Source organism: Vipera berus (assembly GCF_964194415.1).
Source record: "Vipera berus genome assembly, chromosome: 1".
Lineage (NCBI taxonomy): Eukaryota > Metazoa > Chordata > Lepidosauria > Squamata > Viperidae > Vipera > Vipera berus.
Window position 1 is genome coordinate 290,604,101 of NC_138202.1, and position 20,423 is coordinate 290,624,523.

The window sequence follows — 20,423 nt, forward strand, 5'->3', positions numbered from 1 at the left end:
TTTTAATATGTATTAATTTTATGGGCATAATGGTTTAATGGCTTTTTAATTTTTGTATTCTGTTTTTTATTATGTATTGCCCTGTTCACCGCCCTGAGTCCTTCGGGAGAAGGGTGGTATACAAATTAAATTATTAAATTATTAAATTAAATATATAGAACTCGTTGTTTATTGTTATGAGATATAGTTGTATTTCTTTCACTTTTGTTAAAGCACTTTTTATGTGTTATTTCCTTCTCTTTTGCAACCTATTCACCATCACAATTATATTTGTGTTTTGTTTTCTGTTATTAATTAAAAAGAAATGTAAATAAGTCAATAAATAAGATGGAACTTATTTGCCCTTACTAGTCTACTCGTATTTTATATCGATGGCTGCTATAAAAGATATTTAAACTGAATAAGTTTATTCCACAAACCTTCTTCAGTGAGTGTCAGGTAAAAAGTAAGAACGTAGACAATCACTTAAATATGAGCCAGCAGTGTGCTGCAGCTGCCAAAAAAGCCAACAGAGTGCTAGGCTGCATTAACAGAGGGATAGAATCAAGATCACGTGAAGTACTAATACCACTTTACAATGCTTTGGTAAGGCCACACCTGGAATACTGCATCCAGTTTTGGTCACCACGATGTAAAAAAGATGTCGAGACTCTAGAAAGGGTACAGAGAAGAGCAACAAAGATGATTGGGGGACTGGAGGCTAAAACATATAGGGAACGGTTGCTGGAATTGGGTATGTGTAGTTTAATGAAGAGAAGGGTGAGGGGTGACATGATAGCAGTGTTCCAATATCTCAGGGGCTGCCACAAAGAAGAGGGAGTCAAGCTATTCTCCAAAGCACCTGAAAGCAGGACAAGAAGCAACGGATGGAAACTAGTCAAGGAGAGAAGCAACCTAGAACTACGGAGAAACTTCCTGACAGTTAGAACAATTAACCAGTGGAACAACCTGTCTCCAAAAGTGGTGAATGCTCCAACACTGGAAGTTTTTAAGAAGAGACTGGCCAGCCATTTGCCTGAAATGGTATAGGGTTTCCTGCCTGAGCAGGGGGTTGGACTAGATGACTTCCAAGGTACCTTCCAACTACTACTACTACTACTACTACTACTACTACTACTACTACTTCTGATGATGATGATGATGATGAAGATTTCACAAATTATCTTCTATTTTAATAAAATAATCTGTCCTCAAATTATTTCTGATAATGCTACACCTTAAGATGTGCAACATTTGAGCATACTATTTGCCCCATCAAGGGACAAGTATTAGTAGCATATGTCAAATTTCTTGCATGATTAAAACCTCTTTTAAGCCTTACATGTGTTTAAAGTTAGTTGCATGTTCTTTTTTCTTTCCCATTAGCTGACTCTGATTTCCCAGCACAAATTCAGACCGGATATGTTTCAAAGCCAGCTACCTTCAAAAAGGAGGAGGAGTAAACTGCACTGACTTGGCAAATGTTTTTCACTGGTAATAAAATAAATGTAAGTAACAGAAATTCCTACTTAGATTAACTGTAAGGGTATACCATGAAAAGTTTGAAAACTGTCTTAAAGTGGGAACCTCGATGCAAGCTTGATTCTAGGACAATCATGCTTACTCACTGGCTTACTCACATTCCATGAGCAGCTGAAGAAGGGGTTTCAGACAGTAGAAGGGGCTAAGATTCCATCTTTTGCTATAAATCAATTTCATTTAACATATTGTGCTTAAAAATATTATTTGTCTAGTCTTATTCAATAAATCTTCTTTGGCTTTCAACTCATTTGAGAAGTTGCTTCATTGCTTCTAAATTCTAGGATCTGCTACCTATAATTTACTGTGGGGTGCAATACAGTATCAAAGAGCTACCAGAAACTATTCTGTGATGCTGTGATGTCACTGGAAGAATGGAGCTGAGACGTTTTGATGTGTTTGGATTTTACGTGTGGAAGAGAATGGGAAGCTTCTCTCTACAAAATCTGAAAAACAGGCTGATTTGACTCAAAAGTGCTTTTCCAAAACTGAACTGAACTGAAGAAGCTTCTTGGATGAGAAGCGAAACATTTTCAAAGAAAAACCAAGAAAATCCAGTTGCCTTTTGGAAAAAGCACCTTTGGGACAACCATGAACTGGATGATGGAGAATTTCCATACACAGGCTGATTTGAGTTTAAGGGTAGGAAAAGAAGCAGAAGGCTTTTCAAGATAAAATGTTCCTATTGCTTCCTTTAAAATGATGTAATGTCAGCCATTTTGCTACTGTAGTGCAGCAACACAATTTTAGGATGATGATGGACTGCAAATGGGCTGATGGAAGCCACAGGCAAATCACTGTGGATGCTTAGCCTTATTCTAGAGTGGTATAAGTTTTCTGATACTTCTGGTATCAAGCTCAAATGAAAGTCCTAAAGAAATGAAAATTGATTTATAAATAACCACAGCAGATTAACTGAAAGGATACTTAAACTACACCATATCATGCTCAGCAGTATGTAATAAAACTTGCATCCTGCAGTCAGATTTTAAATATGGCTATGCATGCACAAAAACTTTCTCTTCAAGTTACTACAGCTAAATGTTTGTCACATGCTGCTCCATGATTCCATAAACATTTTAAAGTAGCAGTTGGTGTATTCTGAATAGGTAGTGTGGCCTTAAAAACATTTAAGGAAATGTTATCCCTGTAGTAGTTCTTCAAATTCTACCCAGAATGTTGATAATTAAAGCAAGCTTTATAATCATCATATGGCACAAGAGCAGAATTTTGCAAGTATACTCGTTTCCTTTTATAGTACCTGTCACATGATGCAGACTCCAATGACTACCAGTATCTGTTATGAAACTGCGTAATTGGGTAGGCCACATACAATGTTATTATGTAGAACACTGCAACACAAAATTACCGGTAGGTTACTGCAGTTTAGGTTCAACCTGAATGAACCGTAAATGTTACGACTGGAAAGCAAGTCCACAATCCTGAATACTTAAATCTTTTTTTAAGTCCTCAAGAATTGTGGTGAAAAAGCATACTTGGCTTTTGAACTATATTTTCTTTAAAGCTAGTATATGTATATGTAATTGTATATATGTATGTGTATGTGTATGTGCCCTAATGCCTTTGTGTTTCACTTGTTAATATTTTGCATGAGAACAAGCATCAATTTTAATAAGCCACAGGACCAAATGAAAATGGAAAGTGCTGAAAAATGAAATTATTAGAGGCAAGATGGAAAGTATCTCATACCTGATGGAGAGTTATGGGCTGAAGACAGAGATTTGGATTTGGAATCTGATAGGCGAGAAATGCTGTTAGCTCTAATTCTAGGAGAAACTTTAGTACTGTCTGCTGGTGGTGTTAGTCTAATGCCACTTCTAGTTATGGCTTCTGAAGTACGAGATGTAGAGCTTCTAGTTACTGTTGCTTCAGAGTCACTTCGTGCCGATAAAGAACCAAGTCTATTCCTCCGTGGCTGGGCAAGCAGGTCAATTCTTGAAATATTTCTCCTTCCTGATGGGGGCTTAGATGTAGAACTTGTAGTAGACACCTCAGAAGCCACTGATGCTTTATCTGCATCTGCGAGTTCACTATCTGACACTTCACCAAGCCGTGCTCTTCGTAACAGTGAAGTCCTTGTAGGGCGAGGCCTTGGAAGAGTGGTTGACTTACTGACTTGCCCAGTTGATGGTGAAGAAGACTTCAACTTAGCTAATTTAATTCCTTCCGTTTTGGAATGCAAATGTTCATCTGCTGAGGTAAAAGGAGTCCTTCCGTGTGATTTGCCAGAACATGTTTCCTGGTCAGAAGATAAGATATCAGATATAGCAGAATGAGGTACACTAGAAGTTTGATCATCATCTGTTAAATCTACGGAAGGCTGCCTTATTCTTCCACTACTCTGTGCAATCTTGCGTGCATCACCCCTTGAACTAGCTTCTGAGGAGCGGCTTTTTGTTTTCTTCTCCATTTTGTCACTGGCATTTGAACAAGATGACTTTAAAATATCCTTTGAGGGAGAAGTAGTTGAACATCGATCTTTATAGAGAGTAGTAAAGCTTTTACGTTTCTGAGTAGTTTTTCTTTCACTGTCTCCAGTAACTAAACTAATTGTACTAGCAGTATCCACATCTGATTCAGGTGAAATGGAATTATCTCTATTGTAGCTGGGAGTGTCAGGTCCTTCATCTGTTTTATTTTCTTCACGCAGCTTTGCCTCAAGAAAAGCCATTACAGCTTCCGTGTCTTTTAAAATAAGTGTTGTATCTAGACCAGGATCTAGTTCCACTGAATCACTTTTCTCACTTGTTCTGTTGGTGGATGTTAAAGAAATTGATGGAGTAGTTCCTTGTTTATTAATATGAGGTATTAATTCTATGGGTATATTTGCACTTGGTTTATCTATAGTAAAGCTGCCTTGTCTTACTAATGGCTTTGATATTTCCTTTTTATCTCCACTAAGTCCTTTAGTTGTTTGCAATTTGGCTTCCTCGGCTTTCCTTCTTTTCCCATCACTTTGTGACAATTTAACTTCTGTTTTACCTGCACCACGCCCTGATGCCTTTTCTTTCATATCCAATTTATGGGAAACAGAAGATTCCTCTCTCCCTTTTTCAACCTGGCTTGCAGTTCTTGCAGAAGATAATTTAGCTGGGATCCAATGTGTCAGCTCATTTTGAATTTTAGTTAAAGATTGCTTTACCATAGATGTTTCTTTGCCATTTTCATTTTTCTCTTTTTCAGAAGCAAGGCAACTACCGGAGTGAAAAACTGTCTTATCTGCTTTAGGAGAAAGGCCATTTATTGTCTGGCTCGCTTTAGTCAGGCTTTTATCGGTGGCATGTCCTATTTCTTTTTGAGAATGAGTTGGAGTTTCTTTCTCTTGAAGTTCTGTGTCCTGTTTTTCACCTATCTCTGATCTGTGATGGGCTGTAACTTTTGTTTTTTGTCCTTCGATAACAGCAGTTTCCTCCTTTGGCAACTGAGGGAGTGTCCGCCTCTTTCGATCTAGGCTGGTTAAAGAGGTAATTGAGCCAGAACTTCTAACTGACAGGCCAGATCCACCGATATCAGTGTCTAAAATCAAATAAAATGGAAACAAAACTTAATCAGGAATTCTAAAATTTAATATATGTGACAGAGTAGACAAAATTAAAGCCTCTTTTCTTGTCACACATACCTTTCAGATTTAAAAATTGAAATGTCATGAAATTTATAAAATAGAATATAAAAATATAATTATATTTCCATAAGAGTTGTGGAAAAATGAATCACTGAGAAGAATGAAATATATATTCATCAAACCCAAAATGTGACTAAACAAGATAATAGATTGATATAGTATAAAAAGAGCTGCAGGTATTAGATATGGTACCATTTTCTAGGTGAACAAGCACAGATGACTCCATCCGTTCTTCATTTTCTTCATGTTTTGTATGATTAGCAGCCAGACTAGCCCACTGTGACACCCAGCGCTTGCTTCCAGATATGCCAGTGCTTTCCTAATATGGGATTTTAAAAAAGATCAGTTACACACCCAGTAAAACCAGATAATCTATTCAGAAATTTCCTATGGTAAATATTTACAGGATCCAGTCTTATTCACTTTAAAGTAGGAAGCTGAAAAGTTTGAAGAAAATTAAGATATAAAACAAGTTATAATGGCTTAAAAATTCACACTGTAAGAGTATCTTTATAACCTTACCCAGGAAGCTTAGAATAACTCAAAGTGGAAAGTTTGCTGAGAATGAGGTAAGAGTACAAATGCAACAAATAAATCCATAAATAAATGAAATCATAGATCAACATCAGTCTAATACAGTGGTTTAAAACCAGTCTATTTTTTAAAAAAAATCATCTTAACTGTTGGTATTTTATCATCTTGGTTAAAGATCTGAGTGTCTTTCTATAGATTCAGGCCACCTTTTCTTTGCAAACACAGATTTTGGAAAATCATTTTTATGTGAGAGACTACTGGTGGGAAAAAAAAGGAAAGAACCAATAACCCAGAAGCCATAATGTGTGTAACAATGCACACTTGACACACTTGAAATAAGAATGAATATTCTTTCTCTCTTCTGCTTTCAATTTCCATTGACAGAATAGTTCCTATTTCCAATGAGTTTTCTGGAATGTTAGATGAGCCACTATTTAAAGAAGGCATGCCCAACCCACAGTCCATGGACAGCTAGTAATGCAGCCCCACAAGATAAATTGGTTATTTATATACATTATATAATTTATATGTGGCCCAAGACAATTCCTCTTCACTCAATGCGACCAGGCAAGCCAAAAGCTTGACATACCTGGTTTAAACAGTGACTGCAAGCCAGGATTACAAACAAGATTCAATAATGATTTGAAACTAGGAAGGTGACAACATTATAGTAGCAGTCACTTAGTATTTTGCTGCTAATCAACTTAATCACCCAAGAAGAAATCAGAATGCAGAAAATTGCTTCTTTAACTTTCAAAGGGCGGTATACTCTGCCTAGCCACATCCAAGTTGGCTTTTCCTACAGCTACATTCTATTCACCCATCTGGCTACTTTAGCTATCGTAGCTCCCTTGTGTAGTCTGATGCCATCTTGGTCTTTGTTATACCAGCCAAATATGTTTCTCATCTATAAGCAAATTGTGAGGATCTTTATTATTTTAGACTGACCTGATATTATATAGTCACAAAATCAGGTGTTTTTTTTTACAAGATTAAGGTAACTCTGTAGGCCTGATAAATGGGCATCAAATGGTATTTACATTTCCCATTTTGTTTATATTTCCATAAAATTAATCTCCCTTTTTCTATAATGATTTGCCAATACCAAATCTTTTACTCCCCATCACTACTGACTGCTATCGCAGACCTTGCTCACATTAATGGAATACTTAAAATACATGCACATAATGTTCATCCCAGCATCAGAAAATTCTTACATTATCTAAGATTGGCTATAACTCCTGAAGTGGTAACCAATCTTTTTTTTTCCTGACAGCAGCTTCTGTTCAATAGACAAAGCTTAAATCCCTCCCCCAGCTGATTTTGATACTCATGAAGAGTATCACTCTTGCATCACCTCCCAAAGGAACACCATGAAAAGAGGGCTGCCCTCATCACAAGAGTTGGCCAACAATTACCAACCGTTTCCTGGAAAGAACCAGAGAATGATGTGAGTTGATAGGCAATGAATCTTCCACTTTTGGGACAAGCAGCCCAACTGGTGAAGCAGCAGGAAGTGGATGTAAAGTATTAGAATAATTTGTCTCATCCGTTTCTCTGATCTTTTCTGTTGCACCTCTTGCTTTCTTCTTGCAGAATAAATTCTCCCAGCAGGTATAAAATTCAAGGGTTTTATTGCGTTTTGAAGGATCTCATCAGTCTTTATTATATCAGTTAATGATTTTTTTTTCTTTGAGTCAGTACACCAAAGGGGATCAGTAGCAGAATAACAGTGCTGGGAGGGACCTTGGAGGTTTTCTAGTCCAGGGCTCTTTAATCTTTTCACAGATTGTACCACTTTTAGGACATGACAATATTCAAGGACGACCAGTGCTTAGCAAGGTGTCAAAAACTTGATGACTAAAAAAAAAAAAGGGGGGGGATTTTGGGTTTTACTGATTAGTTTGATTTGTTGTTATAGAAATGGCTAGTTTATACTATTATAGAAAAGTAAAAAAAATTGAGGTTCGATGTTAATGCTTCATTCCAGTGCAACAGAGCAAGTCTGAAGTCAATGCCTTTTCTTTACTTTTCTCCCTTCTACCCCTCCCTTCTTTCCCTTTTTCCTCCCCACTGTGTCCTACTATTTGCTTTCGTATTTTTGTATTTTATTCTATAATGTAATAAAATGTTACAAACCGTAAAGAAAGGGGAAAAAAGTACCAGTTTTACTCCTTTTATATCCTCTCTTCTCTCCCCCTCCTCCTCCTTTTATATCCTCTCCTCTCTCCTCCTTTTCTATTCTCTCTTCTCTCCCCCCTCCTTTTATATACTGTCCTCTCTCCCACCCTCCTCCTCCTTTTCTCTTCCGGGTGCACTGGAAGCGCTGATCAGCTGGAGCTGCATGCGCCAATAGTGGATTCTCAGCAAAGCACTGACAATACCGCAGCGTCAGCTGAATCTCTACCCAAAGACTGCATGCAGCTGCCGGCCACCCCCGAGGCTGCTGAAAGTGTTGATCAGCTGGAGCCGCGTGTGCCAATACTGGGCTCTCAGCAGAGCCCCAGAAACACCGCAGCTTCAGCTGACTCTCCCCCAGGCCTCTCTGGTGCTGCCACTGCTTCAGCTCATCCACTTTTACACTTTTTTACAGTGCTTTTCAACTCATCATATGCATACCACCTGCCAGGTGTCAAAGTACCACCAGTGGTACACGTACCACGGGTTGAAAAACCCTGTTCTAGTCCAACAATCTGCTCAAGGAGGAAACCTTATACCATTTCAGACAAATGGTTGTCCAATCTCTTCTTAAAAACCCCCAGTGTTGGAGCAATCACAACTTCTGGAGGGAAGCCATTCCACTGATTAATTGTTCTAACTTTAAGGAAACTTTTCCTTGGTTCTAAGGTTGGTTTTCTCCTTGATTCTTGTCCTGCCTTCAGATGCTTTGGTCACAGTCACAGAGCCAAATTTCAGAAAAGCCAGAGAGATGCGAAATCAAGTACCTAAAGTAACCTGGATAACAGTGACAGCAAGAATACACAGCTCTGTGGTGATCCAAGTCTGAAGTTAGGGTGGTGGTAAGGTTTATGTTATAGAACCTGTTAGCAACTCCTTAAAGGAGTACCATTTTTCCCTGGGTCCACATGATTGCTATGGTCCACTCCCAGAAAAACAGTCAATGGATTTTTAAGGAGTTTCAACAGTCATATATGCATACTGAGGTTTATTCTGAATCATATTTTCTATTAAGAGATAATAAAAATTTGTTCTTGCTCTACTTCGTACAGCAAGGCCCTTCCTTGTACTGATCATGCCAGAACATGGAATATTATACAATTAATAGGTATCCAGGGACAGCTGATTATTCTTCTGAGAAATGTTTATAATGAACAAAAAGCTACTACATGAACTACCTGGAGAAACTAGATTCTTCAGGAATGCCATATTGCAAATATGGAATAGATACAAACCCAGGCTATACCCCAATATACTTTTATGGGCCTCAGCCCAATAAGTATTTTATAGAAGACAAAAGAGTGGGCAAAGAAAAATGGTTACTATATAAAGATTTGTTAGTATCGAAAAAATAGAGCTGAAAATGAAATCAGGAGCAACTGACTGCACAGGGGTTTAGTTTTCAATGCACAATGAAGAGAAATATCTAAAAAGGCACCACAAATAGAATATGATAAAACTGAATTTGAAAATGAATTATGTACACATGATGAACATGTGATTGCTAAAATGTATAAACCTTTGTTTAGATTTGAAAGAAAAATTCAACTTATACTGAATTTCATTCAAATGATAAGAGTGGCATAAACCATGAAGGCCTGAAAATCTATTTTCTTAATTTTGATAAAGCCTTTCAGTTTGGCCTTCCATTTAAAAAAAAATTCTCTGAAGTAATATCACCAAATTAAGTGGAAGTATTCTATGTCAAACAATGAAAGAATTGCCAATTAAGATATGAATGTAAAATTATTCTTAGTTCCTATGACCATTTAATCAATTCTTTTTTTACTCTATTGTTCTCAAGACAAAATAAAAATAAAGGGGAAAAATTAAACTAAATTACAAAAGCAGAATAAAAGTTTACATTCCAACCAATTTCTTTGAAAAGCTAATGTTAAGTAAATGTTAATGGTGCTTTTGCTGCATTCCTAAAATATTCAGGGAAAAGATACTGAAAGTCAATAATTTCGTGTTACTTACACCATGTCAATTTCAGAAATGAAGAGTTTTATCTCCTGAAAAGCTTAGAATCCATGATTCCACACATGATATCCTTTTTATTCATTTCAAGATTTGTTTGGGGGCCTATGAATCTTACAGCTGGACATTTGTTGATGACATTCATATTAAAGGACATATGGAATATGTATATATAGGTTGCTATGGATATGTTATGAAGTCACTGACTTCAGATTCTAAAGGATATTAATATTCTTTCAATACTCACTAATAAAAGCTCAAAATACTTTCTGCAGTATTTATGACAATGATATGTTTAACTAATAATTCAGTAAAACATTATTTCTAATGGTCAAATGAAAAAGTATGGACAGATGCACAGGCTTCTAGCTCTTCTGGGTTACAAAAATAAATTATGAAATGTAGGAAAACTGATAAAATTGATAATATGTTTTTAATACATTAAAAATCTGATAATGAAAAATTAATACTTAAATTGAAAGTAAACACGCAAATCATTATAACTTTTTTTGCAAAGCTCAACTCATATTTGAGGGAAGCTCTTCTTGAATAGAAGTAAAAATGTAAATAAATGCAGTCTGCATCTGCTGTATTCATGTCAGGGTTAAGCAAATTATACTATTCACAACCAATTGCTAGCTAACATGGCAATTTGATATGTCATAAAAACTGCCCATTTTAATGCTATTTAAACAGTTAATAGATTTTTCAGACAAACATGTAAACCTAGACACATTCCAGATTTTATCATTCTCTAAAACTCAAACTAGACCAAATATAATCCACAGAATCTGAGGTCTATAGAAGATGTGCTTTTCTTTTAGAATTTAGTTATGATAGTTTAGAAGCCCAAGCTACGATATTTGCTTCCATTTCAAAAATTTCCATTCCAAATTATGAATGTGAGGGATGTTTACTATAATAGTAGCATTAACCCTGAAGACTGATTTGAGAAAACAGCAGTGATTGGCTACCTTACATACACAAAACTGCTTTAAGAATAGCTTAGACTTCTAGTTTAGAAAGGTTGGTAGGAATGTTCTTACATGAGAACCAACTTATAAAGCAATGTTAGAATGGAATATATAACATCTCTGAATAGCAATGAATCAATGAAAACCACCACCATTTTCCATGCTTCCTTTAATGAAGTCTTATTGTCAATTTAAGCTACTTTAAATCAGTATCTATTACTGAATTTTATCTATAAAATATCTTTTTAAACACAAGGATAAAAACAGATTAAAACTAAGAGAGTTAACCATAAAATCTATCACATAGAAATATTGAATATGAAGATTAAGAGCATCAAGATTAGATTCTGGAAGATAAAGATGAGATTGAAGTTTGGATAAGACAGGAAATATAAGCAAAGTAAAAACTAGAGTGCAAAAGAACATATAAATACCAGTATAAGAGAATGTTTGAGAATAACCCATAAGTGTTAATCATTTATAATGTTAGTTATGAAAAATGTAACCGTATATCAAAGCTGTTAGTGTAACAAGCCATCTTAAGCTTTGGCTATGTTTCTTTCCATCATCATCCTTTAAAACAGATGAATTCTGACATTTGTTGATCTGTGGTTTAGATCTACATATGTGCAGAATTTTGGATGTGAAAAGTTATCAACAAGTTTTAGTATGGCACTATAGAAAAACTGTTTGGTTTTGAAATTTCTTCCAAAAGTATGTCACAATTTCCATCTGGAAATAGCAAATTCTTTTCATCTGTGCTTTGTTTCTGCAAATATTTCTTTGACTTGCAAATTTTCCCAAATAACTACAGTATAAGCAAACAATAAAAGAAATGGTGATATTTATACAACAAAGATAGTGTTTAGGTTATTTCAGTTTCCTAAAATCTTGTGTGTCAGTGCTATGGTGTATATACAGATAAAATAGCAGCAGAACAAAAGCAAGTGTGAGCATAGTTTTTAAGTACTAAGAGATTATACACAAGCTCTAATAGAGAATGAAGAAGAATTACTATTATATAATAATGAAGTATTTAATAGCTCTTACTAGCTACTTAACACTGACTCTAAAAAGGTCCTCTCATTTTATGGAGGAAAAAAGAAGACCCATCAAAATTTGATTTCTACCTCTGTGTCAAGAAATCCAGTTGTACTCAGTAGTCTTTTTTCTTCAAGCACTATTGTAGCAGAATTAATAGCCCAATCTTTTACTAAATCTTTCTGGCTTTCGTTGATAACAGGCCTATTATAATCCTGGCTGTCATCCACTCCAAAAACCTGAAAATAAAACAAATCATCGTACGTTAACTGAAAGCCTCCTTCGTAGTATTCAATGGGAATGTATGGGTACAGCCACTAAGAAAGTGAGTGCTTATAAGGCTGTTTTTTTTTTAAAAAATACAGTTTCACAGTTAATTGTGACACAAAAATCTTATGAAATGGCTATTGAAAGTAGAACTGATGTATTCTAATTCTGGAGATTCAAAATAATTGTTAATGTTTTCTTTGAATGAAATCAAAATATGATGTTGGGAGTCTTCCTTTAATATAATACAACTTTCTTGCCTCTGCTGCAATTTCCACAATACTTCCCAAATCTAATGAAATGGATTAGAGAACGCCTGAAAATAGTTTTTTTTTTTGGCTTTGTGAAGGGCTTGTTGCAGAAAGATGGAGAAACTGCTTCTAATGACAGAAGCATACTACTGGATTGCATCCATAAACCAGTCTTACCTGAATATATGAATGCTGTAATTTTAAACAAAGAATTACGTCTGAAATGTTTTAAGTAATCCCTTTGCATCTCATGTACTGAAAGTTTTGATTTGTGTGTAATGTATATCATGTAGTTATTTTTTGTATGGATTAAATGATATATTCTGTTATGAAAGAAATGGATCCATAATTACATAAAAACTAGATATATTTCTGTTCTTGCTCCTTTAACACGTGGGTAAAATGTATGTATGCCTGGCACAGATGTATCGAGTCCAAGCAACCCAGTGTGTAAACTTTGCAATAACAATGACAACAGTGATGATTTGTAAAAACAGCAATTAGGGTGACTGCTCCAAAAGATATTATTATGTGACACTGAAATTATCTGGCAAGAATTAGATCTAAAAAGTATCTTCTTATATCCAGGGATTAAAAAGTACCAGATTTTTGAATTTTATGCAAATTTAAATATGTACCAATTAGAGGAAACAAGCATAAGTCTTTAGAAAAACTCTAAACAATATGCCATATTTAAATACTTATTGTAATAGCACCCTTTTCATTGTTTTCTTTTTAAAAAAGTGATATATTTATACTCTCTATGACACACTGTACTCAAGTTCACATTACACGTTCAGCCACAATGAAATTTGCTTGATTTCTTTTGTGTGTTTGTTATGTGAACCATCCGTTACAATTTGAAAGTTATGGCTTACAGCTTTCACCTTTTTTAAAATCCTCTACATAAGGAGATGTCATGCATCTGATGAATGTTATCATACATTTATACTGTAGTAGTGCTACAATCCCCTTCATGGATTACTGCCTTGTCGTGGCGAAGGGGCTTGCGTAATTCAATGAAGCTATGAGCTATGCCGTGCAGGGCCACCCAAGACGGAAAGGTCATAGCAGAGAGTTCTGACAAAACGTGATCCACTGGAGAAGGAAATGGCAACCCACTCCAGTATCTTTGCCATGAAAACCCTATGGACAGTACCAAAAGGCAAAACGATATGACGCTGGAAGATGAGCCCCTCAGGTCGGAAGGCGTCCAATATGCTACTGGGGAAGAGCAGAGGGCTAGTACTAGTAGCGTCAGAAAGAATGAAGCGACTGGGCCAAAGCCGAAAGGACGCTCAGCTGTGGATATGTCTGGTGGTGAAAGGAAAGTCCGATGCTGTAAAGATTCTTTCTCCATAGGAACCTGGAATGTAAGATCCATGAATCAAGGAAAGCTGGATGTGGTCAAACAAGAGATGACAAGACTAAACATCGACATCTTAGGTATCAGCGAACTAAAATGGGCAGGAATGGGTGAATTTAATTCAGATGACCATCAGGTATACTACTGTGGGCAAGAATCCCTCAGAAGAAATGGAGTAGCCTTCATAGTCAATAAAAAAGTAGGAAAAGCAATACTGGGATACAACCCTCAAAATGACAGAATGATCTCAGTTCGAATCCAAGGCAAACCATTCAATATCACAGTAGTCCAAGTCTATGCCCCAACCACCAGTGCTGAAGAGGATGAAATTGACCGGTTCTATGAAGTCCTACAGCACCTTATAGAACTAACACCCAAAAATGATGTCCTTATCATCATGGGAGATTGGAATGCTAAAGTAGGAAGCCAAAAGATAACTGGAATAACAGGCAAGTTTGGCCTTGGAGTACAAAATGAAGCAGGGCACAGGCTGATAGAATTTTGTCAAGAGAATACGATGGTCATAGCAAACACTCTTTTCCAACAACCCAAGAGACGGCTTTACACATGGACATCACCAGACGGTCAACACAGAAATCAGATTGACTATATGCTCTGCAGCCAAAGATGGAGAAGCTCTATACAGGCAGTAAAAACAAGACCAGGAGCTGACTGTGGCTCAGACCATGAGCTTCTTGTTGCAAAGTTTAGGCTTAAATTAAAGAAAGTAGAGAAAAGCGCTAGGCCAGTCAGGTATGAATTAAATCATATCCCTGTTCAATATACAGTAGAGGTGACAAATAGATTTAAGGAATTAGATCTGATAGACAGAGTGCCTGAAGAACTATGGACAGAGGTTCGCAACATTGTACAACAGGTAGCAACCAAAACCATCCCAAAGAAAAAAAAATGCAAGAAAGCAAAATGGCTGTCTGAGGAAGCTTTGCAAATAGCTGAGGAAAGGAGGGAAGCGAAAGGCAAGGGAGAAAAAGAAAGATATGCCCAATTAAATGCAGAATTCCAAAGAATAGCTAGAAGAGATAAGAATGTCTTCTTAAATGAACAATGCAAAGAAATAGAAAAAAACAATAGAATAGGGAGGACCAGAGATCTTTTCAAGAAAATTGGAGAGATGAAGGGAACGTTTCATGCAAAAATGGGCATGATAAAGGACCAAAATGGCAGGGACCTAACAGAGGCAGAAGAGATTAAGAAGAGGTGGCAAAATTACACAGAAGAACTATACAAGAATGAGCTTAACGTCCCTGATAATCACAATGAGGTGGTCACTGAGCTCGAGCCAGACATCCTAGAATGTGAAGTGAAGTGGGCCTTAGAAAAGCTGAGCAACAACAAAGCTAGAGGAGGTGACAGTATTCCAGCTGAGCTATTCAAAATCTTAAAAGACGATGCAGTAAAAGTGCTACACTCAATTTGCCAGCAAATTTGGAAAACTCAACAGTGGCCACAGGATTGGAAAAGATCAGTTTACATTCCAATTCCAAAGAAAGGTAGTGCCAAAGAATGTTCAAACTATCGCACCATTGCACTCATTTCTCATGCTAGTAAAGTTATGCTTAAAATTCTACAAGCTAGACTCCAGCAGTATGTGGATCGAGAACTACCAGAAGTACAGGCAGGATTTCGAAGAGGCAGAGGAACTAGAGATCAAATTGCTAACATACGCTGGATCATGGAGAAAGCTAGAGAGTTCCAGAAAAACATCTATTTCTGCTTCATTGACTATGCTAAAGCCTTTGATTGTGTGGATCATAACAAACTCTGGCAAGTCCTTAAAGAGATGGGCATACCAGACCATCTTATTTGTCTCTTGAGAAACCTATATGCAGGCCAAGAAGCAACAGTGAGAACTGGACACGGAACCACTGATTGGTTCAAAATTGGGAAAGGAGTCCGGCAAGGCTGTATACTGTCGCCCTGCCTATTTAACTTATATGCAGAGCACATCATGAGAAAGGCAGGGCTAGATGAATCAAAAGTTGGAATTAAGATTGCCGGAAGAAACATCAACAACCTAAGATATGCAGATGATACCACTCTAATGGCAGAAAGTGAGGAGGAACTAAAGAGCGTCTTGTTGCGAGTGAAGAAGGAGAGTGCAAAAGTTGGGTTGAAACTAAACATTAAGAAAACCAAGATCATGGCATCTGGCCCTCTCAATTCCTGGCAAATAGATGGGGAAGAAATGGAGGTAGTGACAGATTTTATTTTCCTGGGCTCCAAGATCACTGCAGATGGGGACTGTAGCCAAGAAATTAAAAGACGCTTGCTCCTGGGGAGGAAAGCCATGGGAAATCTAGACAGCACACTAAAAAACAGAGACATCACCCTGCCAACAAAAGTGCGTATAGTCAAGGCTATGGTCTTCCCAGTTGCAATGTATGGCAGTGAAAGCTGGACCATAAGAAAGGCTGAGCGCCAAAGAATTGAAGCCTTTGAACTATGGTGCTGGAGAAGACTCCTGCGAGTCCCTTGGACTGCAAGGCGATCAAACCGGTCAGTCCTAGAGGAGATCAACCCTGACTGCTCTTTAGAAGGCCAGATCCTGAAGCTAAAACTCAAATACTTTGGCCATCTAATGAGAAGGAAGGACTCACTGGAGAAGAGCCTAATGCTGGGAAAGATTGAGGGCAATAGAAGAAGGGGACGACAGAGAATGAGGTGGCTGGATGGAGTCACTGAAGCAGTAGGCGTGAGCTTAAATGGACTCCAGAAGATGGTAGAGGACAGGAAGGCCTGGAGGAACATTGTCCATAGGGTCGCGATGGGTCGGACACAACTTCGCAACTAACAACAACAACAACAAAGTGCTACAATGCTCTTTTTATCTGTAATCCCAAGGAAGAACCTAAAATATCTTAAGCATTATTAGAATCCAAACAGAAAATCCTTTTTTTTAAAACTTAAGTCTGTTTCAGTGGAGATCAGCTTAGAAATTCTCCACATTTAATATGTGCAAATTGCATCAACCTATTAAATCCTCTCTATTCTACAGCACGTTTATAAATATTTGCTTTGCCACAGGAGACACTGATAGTTTTCTTAAATGCTGTGCCATAATCCATCACACTGTATTGGTTCCAAACTCTCAAGGGATTCAGATTCAAAGGTAAATATAAACATTATTGGATATGGTATGGGGAGCCAAAATTTAAAATGTTAAAAAACATATTGGAATACTATTTCTGATCTTTCTTAAAGTACTAATTTGGATTTCATGCTCAACATTGAAAGTGTGGATTTTTCATGTATATGTATATAGTATATGCATATTTGCCAATAAAGTGCCATTGCAGTTATTGCTGTATGCCATAGGAAATTTGGGGACCCTGAAGATTGAGATTTTGTGAAGAAAAAAATAGCAATATCTTTCTCCACATTATACAGTGAAGGGAAAAATTATTTGATCCCCTGCTGATTTTGTACATTTGCCCACTGACAAAGAAATGATCAGTCTATAATTGTAATGCTAGGTTTAGTTTAACAGGAGACAGAATAACGACAAAAAATCCAAAAAAATGCTTTTCAAAAAAGTTATAAATTGAGTTGCATTTTAATGAATGAAATAAGTATTTGACCCCTTCGCAAAACATGACTTAGTACTTGGTGATAAAACCCTTGTTGGCAATTACAGAGGTCAGACGTTTCTTGTAGTTGGCCACCAGGTTTGTACACATCTCAGAAGGGAGTTTGTCCCACTTCTCTTTGCAGATCCTACTATTAAGGTTTCGAGACTGACGTTTGGCAGCTCAAATCTTCAGCTCCCTCCACAGATTTTCTATGGGATTAAGGTCTAGAGACTGGCTAGGTCCCTCCAGGACCTTAATGTGCTTCTTCTTGAGCCACTCCTTTGTTGCCTTGGTTGTGTGTTTTGGGTCATTGCCATGCTGGAATACCCATCCATAACCCATTTTCCACACCCTGGCAGAAGGAAGGAGGTTCTCAGCCAAGATCTGATGGTACATGGCCCCGTCCATCGTCCTTTTGATGTGGTGAAGTTGTCCTATCCCCTTAGCAGAAAAACACCCACAAAGCATAATGTTTCCACCTCCATGTTTGATGGATGGATGGTGTTCTTGGAGTCATTGGCAGCATTCCTCCTCCTCCAAACATGGCGAGTTGAGTTGATGCCAAAGAGCTTGATTTTGGTCTCAGCTGACCACAACACTTTCATCCAGTTCTCATCTGAATCATTCAGATGTTCATTGGCAAACTTCAGACAGGCCTGTACATGTGCTTTCTTGAGCAGGGGGTCTTGCGGGCGCTGCAGGATTTCAGTCCTTCATGGCGTAGTGTGTTACCAATTGTTTTCTTGATGACTATGGTCCCAGCTGCCTTGAAATCATTGATAAGATCTTCCCATGTAGTTCTGGGCAGATTCCTCACTGTTCTCATGATCATTGAAACTCCACGAGATGAGATCTTGCATGGAGCCTCAGAGCGAGGGAGATTGACAGTTATTTTGTGTTTCTTCCATTTGTGAATAATCACACCAACTGTTGTCACCTTCTCACCAAGCTGCTTGGTGATAGTCTTATGGCTCATTCCAACCTTGTGTAGGTCTACAATCTTGTCCCTGACATCCTTGGACAGCTCTTTGGTCTTGGCCTTGGTGAAGAGTTTGGTATCTAATTGACTGATTGCTTCTGTGGACAGTTTTTTTTTATTGTTATTCTGTCTCTCACTGTTAAAATAAACCTACCATTACAATTATTGACTGATCATTTCTTTGTCAATGAGCAAACGTACAAAATCAGCAGGGGATCAAATAAGTTTTCCCCTCATGTACATACATTTTCTAAAACTAAGGTGCTTAGCACTTCATAAGGATGCGCTTAGGCAAATATTATAAATATATTTACTAATTAGAAATGAAGTTACATCACTATCTATAGTTGTTTTCAGTTCTATCTTTGTTTATTTGAGACCTTCAAAAGAAGCAGAACTTTATCATTTCTATTAAAAATACTCCCCAATGTCAAATTTAAGCCTTTCTTCACAACAGTATGAAATAGTGTGACATTATCTTCTGCGATTTATTTTTTAATGTTAATTTTTCTTCCTAACACACCCTGTGACTCAGGTTTCCCATTTAAATACTAAGAAAGTCTGATTGTGTTTCTTTCTGAGCATAATAAATAGTTTTGTTAGCAAAGTATCTTTGATGTAAAGCCATTCCATTGCACAAGATAAGCATGCATGCAAACATTATACTTTTACTGAATTTTAAAATTAACAGAAAACCAATGATATGGTTTAAATTTAAAAAGTGACTTAATTTAATAACAGCATATTATTCTTTCCTGATGGAAGCTGCCTCACTTCAGCATTAAGGACTTACAGACGCATAATAAGCTTTCTTTTTTAGGACTTGATTGTGGTAAGCTGCTGTTTATCTGAGTATACTAAACTGTTATTTTTATTTTTCCGTTCTTAATATTTGAGAGTTCTTTTTTTACTTTACTATTCTTTTTTGTTCTAATAATCACCTGAGACTAGTCAAGATAGAAAGAAGGGCTTCTTCCTATATTTTCAACAATTTCGCGTTAATACAAAGTATAATGCCAAGTCAGATCTGAGATACCTACAACCTACAATTGACAACTGCAGCTGAAATGCACCCAGGGCATCTCTGCTCTCTCCAATAACTAACTCCAATAAATAGTCCTCAGGTTATGATGGCAATTAGGAATCAGGATTGCTAGTGTCAAGTGATGCGGTCGTGAAGTGTAATGTCAAGTGATTACATTGCTTAGCAATGATAATGACCCCGTAGTACCAGTTGCCATTGCAGCCTGAAGATGCACGGGTCTTTCCCAGGAAACAAATGTCATGGAAGTTCCAGGTAAGTGCTGGGAGAGTTCGCATGTAACCTGAAGTGGGGGAGTCCCAGGTAAGGAGTATGGAGCTGCTACAGGGGAGTGAGAGAGGCTGGGGGAGGGCTTGAGGGGGACAATAGAGGGCATGCTCAAGTTGGGGGATGACAGGAGAGAGGGGGCTGTGGCATGAGTACCGGAAGCAGGGAGCACACAGGAAAACTGAAGGGTAGATGGCATGGCACAGTGCATGTGTAGAAGGTCTTGGGGGGGGAGAGATTACCCTGGCTTGAGACCTGCCACCTTCCCCATTGACTTCAGAAATGGTAATCAGAAGACCATAGCAACCGTTGTTAAGTGCAAGCTGGTTGCTAAGCACTCAATTGCAATCACATCAACATAAGGATGTGGACACAGCCAAAACTTTGAGGATTGGTCATGGTTGCTGAATTGATGGCCAGTAAGAACAGACTACATGTATGTACACGTGACATATATTCTCAGAAGCCACACCGTAAATAAGGGCAGGGCCTACTTAAATAAAGAAATACTTATTAAAACTATCTGCCTATTAAATAAGACAACCATATGTAAAATTAATACATCTATACTTTCTCCCAGGTTTTCTAAAGCGGCAAAATAGATGGAAAAAGAACCACACATATTATAGTGTACATGCACAAAAGCACAGTGTTAAATTAAAAATTAACTTGCTTAATGCTATATCATTTTTATTATTAAACATGAAACACAACTTTAGAAAAAGATATAATTTTCCTTGTGTGCTAGAAGGAAATTTAACATGCAGCCTGTTCTTTTAAGCAACATTACTTG

General features: G+C 37.2%; 1 protein-coding gene across 1 annotated transcript in view; it reads right to left on the reverse strand.

Moving 5' to 3' along the window:
- The window catches only part of CEP170 (centrosomal protein 170), a 97,083-nt gene that overhangs the window by 27,593 nt on the left and 49,067 nt on the right, over positions 1 to 20,423 (reverse strand). The window contains 3 exon segments of the mRNA XM_081316125.1: positions 3,229 to 5,055; positions 5,354 to 5,480; positions 11,958 to 12,107. Coding sequence (XP_081172251.1) covers positions 3,229 to 5,055; positions 5,354 to 5,480; positions 11,958 to 12,107 — 2,104 coding nt within the window.